General features: G+C 50.0%; 1 protein-coding gene across 1 annotated transcript; it reads left to right on the plus strand.

The window, feature by feature from the left end:
• Positions 1-2,260: 2,260 nt before the first annotated feature.
• ENH_00081390 (thioredoxin, putative) lies at positions 2,261-6,848 on the plus strand (the record flags this gene model as incomplete). The annotated part of the gene is made up of 9 exons (XM_013577815.1): positions 2,261-2,701; positions 3,111-3,315; positions 3,536-3,723; positions 3,976-4,252; positions 4,415-4,582; positions 4,847-5,097; positions 5,229-5,636; positions 5,778-6,212; positions 6,417-6,848. 9 exons carry the CDS (start codon positions 2,261-2,263, stop codon positions 6,846-6,848), a joined length of 2,805 nt encoding a protein of 934 aa, XP_013433269.1.
• Between the last annotated feature and the right edge of the window lie 265 nt (positions 6,849-7,113).

Below are 7,113 nucleotides of genomic sequence, written 5' to 3' on the forward strand. Positions count from 1 at the left end.
TTATTCTTTGGAGGCATTACGACCTGTGGAAAGTGTTTTTTGCTTCTTGTACTTCTCCATATATGTGTTGTTGGCTGCAGGGCGTGTACAAATACCTTATAGAGTCTCGCCAGGTGGAGCTGAAGCAGTTTGAGAAGGTCCTCAAAGATGGACGAACAGCTCTGGTGTATGAGCTCCGCCCGGTTAGTGTTTGGAGAAGATTTTTCAACAACTTAATTTAAGAGGCTCTTTATTTTGCAACATTTGAGCAAAGCAGACCAACCGCTTAGCTGGATGTATTCAGATCATGGAAAAATGGATTCATAGTCCGCGACTAGACTCTCAAGATAGTGGGAGAAGGCTCGGTTTCGCAGCGTGACCGTCCGAACCTCTGAATTTTGGAGGCCCCGAAACTAGAAACAGCAGTGCCACCACAGGGGCCTTTAATCTTACTCTTTTTCCTGCCCATGGGGCCTTCAGCCGCTTAGGTTCCGTGAATGGCCAGCTCCGTGTGCAGGAAGCGCAGGGGAGGTATTATGGTGAAGTGGATTCACCCCACCATCGCACAAGCGTTTTAGTTGACGCCTCATGCGGCCGATGGATCCCGAAGAGTGCTTCAGTCTTGTGATTTACTACTTAGACGGGTAACCGCAACTCTTTGGCTTAGTTCTTAACAGCTGCCTGAAGCCATGCATATGCCAAGCTACGGCTAAGGACCATACATTACGTTGCAGCGTTTCATTGGATGCAGCGGCGAGCGAAGCTGCCTTGTATGTTCTAGCTTTGAGTCTCAATGCCACGCCCATATATATGTGTAGAGCCACTAGATTCACAGTATGACAGGGAAGAAAAGAAAGCTGCTGCGCAAGCAAGGGCGGACACTTCCTACCCATGTTTGTCGTCCGTTAACATACATATTTTGGTCGTGCATGGCGCACTTGTATACATTCGTGCACCTATGCGCTATATACAGATTATATATGGTTCAACATGCATCGGGTCATCCAAAAGTCGTGCTTTTATTCTTCGTCGTCATGGTCCCAACTTAATCCTCGTGTAGTGGCTGTGGGTCGATTATCCAGTGATTGGCAAGCTAGTTAAGATTTTTACTTTACATAGGCTTCTGACGACACCAGACAATACGAAGGCTTGCAAATAACGTATTTTGTTGGAGTCATCAGCACCGCCCTCCACCAACATTAGCTGCGCTGTCTTTGCTCCACTGTGCTGGAGCCGTGGGCGGCTGGAGCAGCAGGTTCAAGCTAGCTGATTCGGTGTGCCGGTTGAGCACAGCGTCCTTCTTGTAGCTACACCGAAAACCTTTTCATTTTTTAAAAGCTCGTGGGCTTTTTTAAAGCGTGTGCTTCGCTTGATGTTGTCCAAAAGGGAGGTGCCCAAGGGCTGACGACAGCTTGGGCTGCTCTGATCGGCTGTCCTCTGAAAGGGTTTCGTGGAAAGAAAACTTGGCAAATTCGCGTTGTCTTAGATCTTAGACAGAATTTACCATACTCAACTGACACGCGAAAACGGCCTGTGTAGAAGCCGTTGCCGGTTGGCCTGTGCTCACCCGAACAAGACGGTTCGACCACTCCTGTTCTGGTTCCCAAGCCGAACGAAGCCCGCTTCGCACAAAGAGTTACACGGGCTTTTTCCATTATCTGGAGAGAGGGGAAAGTCAGAAAAAGCAGCGCAGAGTGATGAGGCCTGGTTGAATTCGTTTAGCTGCGCTGTCTTTGGTCCACTGTGCTGGAGCCGTGGGCGGCTGGAGCAGCAGCTTCAAGCTAGCTCTAACGGTCTGCCGGTTGAGCACAGCGTCCTTCTTGTAGCTACACCGAAAACCTTTTCATTTTTTAAAAGCTCGTGGGCTTTTTTAAAGCGTGTGCTTCGCTTGATGCTGTCCAAAAGGGAGGTGCCCAACGGCTGACGGCAGCTTGGGCTGCTCTGATCGGCTGTCCTCTGAAAGGGTTTCGTGGAAAGAAAACTTGGCAAATTCGCGTTGTCTTAGATCTTAGACAGAATTTACCATACTCAACTGACACGCGAAAACGGCCTGTGTAGAAGCCGTTGCCGGTTGGCCTGTGCTCACCCGAACGAGACGGTTCGACCACTCCTGTTCTGGTTCCCAAGCCGAACGAAGCCCGCTTCGCACGAAAAGTTACACAGGCTTTCTTCATTATCTGTAGAGGGGGGAAAGTCAGAAAAAGCAGCGCAGAGTGATGAGGCCTGGTTGAATTCGTTTTGCACGCTATCTGCTGCATGCGGAAAGGACTGGCACCATAAAATGGCAAAGGGAGAAACGGGGCAATTGGCTGCCTCATCGCTGCAGTCCAAGGCAGCGAAAGCAGCCCCTGCTCATGCTGCTGCTCGGCGACGCAGTTCCACCGTGCGACGCTGGACCAGCGTGGTAACTTCAAAGTGGGCCTGGAGTGCCGTTGTTATTGTGGCGGTCTACTTGGGTTTCTTCTATCGTCCGCGGCTTCTGAGATACACATTTGAAATAGCCGGGGGGCCTGGCTTAAATCCTGAATTTCCTTCTCCATCTCGCCACTTCCGCATTGTGGTGCGAAATGCCAAGGGTCACCAGGAGGTGCCGGCTGGGTTCAAGGCTAACAACATCCGTCTCAGTTGGCAAACTGTGCCGCATATCCCAGGACAGTCTGGTCCACCTGTTGGATATGAGGTGTACGACATAGGCAACGGCGAATATGAAGTAGCATATCGAGTAAGGGAAGGAATACCGAGCGGCCACGAGCTGCGCTTGAAGGTTACCTATGGCGGCCGTCGAACGAGCTTTGCAATCGAGCCAGTAGAAGTATCTATACCTGGCCCCCTCCATGAACCAAGCTGCTTTGACCCCGTAAATTCATCTACGTGGACCAAAGCTATGGGTTGCCCACGTAGCTTTCCCCAGCTGGAAGAAGTGAGCCATCATGCAGTTAGATGCGCTTGCTTGCATAATGTGTCAAACATGCAATTTGACAGAGCTAAAAGATGCTGTCGAATATGAGCGCAATCACAGAGTAGACTTGAGATGAAGGAACTTGCGAGCAGAGTCACCACGAGCTTCGATTAGATATGCAGGCCCGTAGAGTATTTCAAGCAGATTTCAGTTTTATGTATCTCTTGCGAAGGATTTGGAGAACTTTGCGACGATCGATTTGGCCAAACTACGAGCTGCTATCCCCAAGCTAGTGGAAAAAAGCTCTGCAACCTCTTTCCTACACTACGTAATCAAGGACAACCAAATCTTTAGGAAGGCCCACGGACCTTTCCCAGCGTTTTCGTATTTCTCTGACATGGTCCTTCACCAATTAAGTGCCACTGTCAAGTTACCAGGTCAGTGACCGTGGCGTTAACATAATCGGTAGCTCAGTAGCCTATGGCCACCGTCTAAAGGGCCCTGAGAGAGCTGAGAGGTCGGTTTGCTCTTCTTCCCGCTCCACCTTTAATTTGCCTGCTTATGTATTGGCCAAGTTGAAGGGACAATGACAATGCATTCAGCATGGACGGGCACCCTGCTTGACCGCCACCGCGCTTCTTTTTGTGTCCTGCGCAGACGTGGAGTTTGTAATGAATGTAGGTGATTGGCCTCTCGTCGCAAAAAGTTGGGGTGACAGCAGGGTGCCAGTGTTCTCGTGGTGCGGGTCTACTGACTCGTTTGATATAGTACTCCCCCAGTGGGACGTTACGCGCTCAACGGTCCTAGGGAACGCGGCTTCTAGCCCGGATCTTCTGGCTTCTCAGGTATGGAGGCAAAAGAACGAAAGGGGAAGAGGCAGATCGTTGCAGAAACAGGATTAGGGGCGGCGTGGACCTCGCACAACCAACTTTGCTGGGTGTTACTGTGCTAGACTGGCCACACTGCCCACAGGGATGTTACATAGACACGAATCCAACGTTATTGCATGCGTCGCTTTATCAGTTCTTGTGCGTGACGGAACTGCGCTTCAGTCGTGACTGAGCTCCCATTTGGCGACATTTTTGCTTTGCACGCAGGGTTGGGGCACCCGTAAGTGGAACAAAAGAGATCCCCGAGCTGCATTCCGTGGACGTGACAGCAATCCTGTTCGAGTGCAGCTGGCACAGCTGTCTTCAAAACACCCAGATCTGCTTGATGTAGCTATTACTAGCTGGGAAAACGACGAAAATTTTGAAGTTGAAGAGCAACTTGGCAGAAAGGGGTCTCTGCAGCTCCAAGAGTTTTCCAAGTACAAGTACATCCTCCTGCTTGACGGCACAGTTGCTGCCTACAGAAATCCGTATCTTATTGCCAGTGAGCTGCTCATGCCCACCTTTCAATGGCCTGCTCACTGGGTTCCTGCGAGCCAAGATTATCGACCTATAGAGTGACACTGCTGCAATGCTTCCCCGTTACACCAACAAAGTTACTGTGGCGGACTTAAGTAGCCTTGGATCTGTTAATTGCTTCTCACAGGCGGCAGTTTATTGCTAAAACAGGAGAGCCCCTACTACGAGTGGTATCAGAAAGAGCTGTCTCCCTGGAAGCACTTTGTCCCATTTGACGGCACTGGAGAAGACTTGCTCTCAAAGCTACAATGGGCAAAGGAGCATGATGAGGAGGCGCAACGCATCGCTGCCAACGGTAAGATTCACCAGCACTCGCCTGCTTGAAGACAAGAACTTTCCCAGCTTTTTGTTGAAGTAACCCTGCATTGCTGTGGGCAGAATATCATAGGGCTGCATGTACTATTGAAAAATTAGCTTCCGATGCTTTGCTCGCTGGAAGCACAAAACTGCTGACCCACGAGGGGCAGAAAGCACTTTGCTATCGGTACAAGCCGCCTTTGAGCTTTCAATTTGTGAAATGGAGGAAAGCCATGCATATTGTACGTTTTTTTTTGAACAGCTCGAGACTACGCGAGGAGGCATCTTCTACCAGAACGTGTCCTGTGCTTTTACTATCGAGCATTACATGCCTATGCATCCAGACAGAAAGGCACCCCAGCTGTTACAGAGGACATGATTTGGGTACCCATACCGCATCGGCCAAAGCGCAATACGTGCGGGTCACCTGACGTACTGACAAGATTAGGAAGTTATCCCATAGTTCCGCTCCACCCGACATCAGTAGAATCAGTTTTATTCAAGGAAGACAAGGTGCGTTTGATGCCTCAAGCGTGTAAGAGGCATTCATACATTGAGCGAATAACTGGGCAGCTGGATTGCGTTGGTTTATGCAGTTTTTTTGATCACATAAAAGCATGTGCGTGTGCGTATACTTTTTTCAGGACGCGGTTGTGATTGCTCATTCAGCATTTTGCAACAAGAGTGCTCGTGTTCTCCCTGGGATCCTAGCCATGGCGCGGCAGTACAAAGCAGCTGGTGCAGACTTGCTATTTGCATCTGCTGAGACGTTTTCTTTGCAATATCCCATCAAGTGGCTTCACGCCGGCAACGGGCCAAAGCTGTTCTTCTTGAAAGCAGGTTCTGCCACTCCTGAACAGTTAAATGGCCGGCTGACAGTATCAGCAGCTGTGTCATTCATCAATTCAAAGCTATCAAATGCGCAACACCGCATCACCGCTCCACCTGAGCCTGAAGAAGCAGTTTCAGACCCTATACCAGAAAAATGGGATGGACCTGTGAAACGCATTGTCGCCAAAAATTTCGATGAGCGTGTGTTGAACTCGGACAAGGTGGGCCTGCAATTTCGTGACCTCAAAAGAGAACACCATTTTAAGTGTGGCTGCCGATGCAGCTTTTTCTATTGTTTATGTGCCATTCGTTTCCACTAAGTTATGGAATGCCAGAGTGATTTGCTTGCCTCTTTGCGGCAGGACGTGTTTCTCATGGTGTCAGCCCCATGGTGCGGCTACTGCAAGAAAATAAAGCCGGCGTTCTTTCGCTTCGCACGATCAGTTGCTGCGAGCTCAGCAGCGGCTGCGGTGCTGGACGTCGCGAAGATGAATGGGCCCACAAATGAAATTCGCCATCCCGAATTTCCCGTTCCTCACTACCCAACAATTTGGTTCATTCGAAAGGGAGAAACCAAACCTATAATTTTCTCCGGTAGTGCGACGGAAGAAAAGCTTTTGTCTTTTGCAAAGCAACATGCCACGAAGCCTGAAAGCCTTGAAGGAGTTGTTGTTCAAGCTCCTGATTTGCGCACATCCTCATTGCCTTTAATGAAAGACACTCAGCAACAGACTGGCTCTCCTATCCTCAGCATCGACACCGAGACCTTTTACTCTGGCGTGCTTGACAGTGACAAGGTAGTTTCACTGTGCCGCAGCGCTCCAATGATTTATATTTGTTAACACAACCTACCTTAAATTCGTTGAATGGGCATACCTCTCTGCTCGTATCCTCTCCTGAAGCCATAACGCGTTGCATGACAGTTTCAGTGAAGCACTAGTGGCACACAAGAAACACATTAAAAATCAACATGAATCAGCTACGATTTCCTTGCGCTCCAGGACGTGCTGCTACTCGTTTACGCCCCGTGGTGTGGACACTGCAAAAAGCTCGAGCCCATCTACGAAGAGTTTGGGAAGCTTGCGGCCGAGTCGAAGACAGCTAGCGAGTCACTGGTTGTGGCGAAAATGGACGGCGCGGCGAACCGACTGCCGGACGAGAAGTACAAGGTGACTGGTTTCCCAACTGTGTGGTTCTTCAAGAAAGGATCCGATACTCCAATCAAGTTTATGGGAGAGCGGACTACCAAAGGCCTTGCTTCATTTGTGCAGCAGCACGCAACAGCGAAAGTAGAACTGAAGGTCCCTGATTCGCCGGCAGTGGAGGCTGTGTCGCAGCCGGTTCCGACGGTGAATGATGGCGCTGTGAAAGTTGTGGTTGGCGACACGTTCAAATCGCAGGTTCTGGATGCAGGAAAGGTAGGAAATCACTAACGGGACTTAGTATGCGGGAGCACGCAGCGCACGTTTGGAATGTAGGGATATCTCGCTACCGCTCGTGCTAGCTCGAAATACTGCAAAGGATTGTTGCTCGCGTGACTTGTGTAGATGAAAGCGCGCTGCGTATTGAATGAGCGGCCGCATTGTTTAGGAGGATTCGTGGTGTTTTGTTTCGCGTTTTGTGTAGGACGTGCTGTTGCTCGTTTACGCCCCGTGGTGTGGACACTGCAAAAAGCTCGAGCCCATCTACGAAGAGTTT

Source organism: Eimeria necatrix, genomic scaffold (genome assembly GCF_000499385.1).
Source record: "Eimeria necatrix Houghton genomic scaffold, Enh_scaff88, whole genome shotgun sequence".
Taxonomy (NCBI): domain Eukaryota; phylum Apicomplexa; class Conoidasida; order Eucoccidiorida; family Eimeriidae; genus Eimeria; species Eimeria necatrix.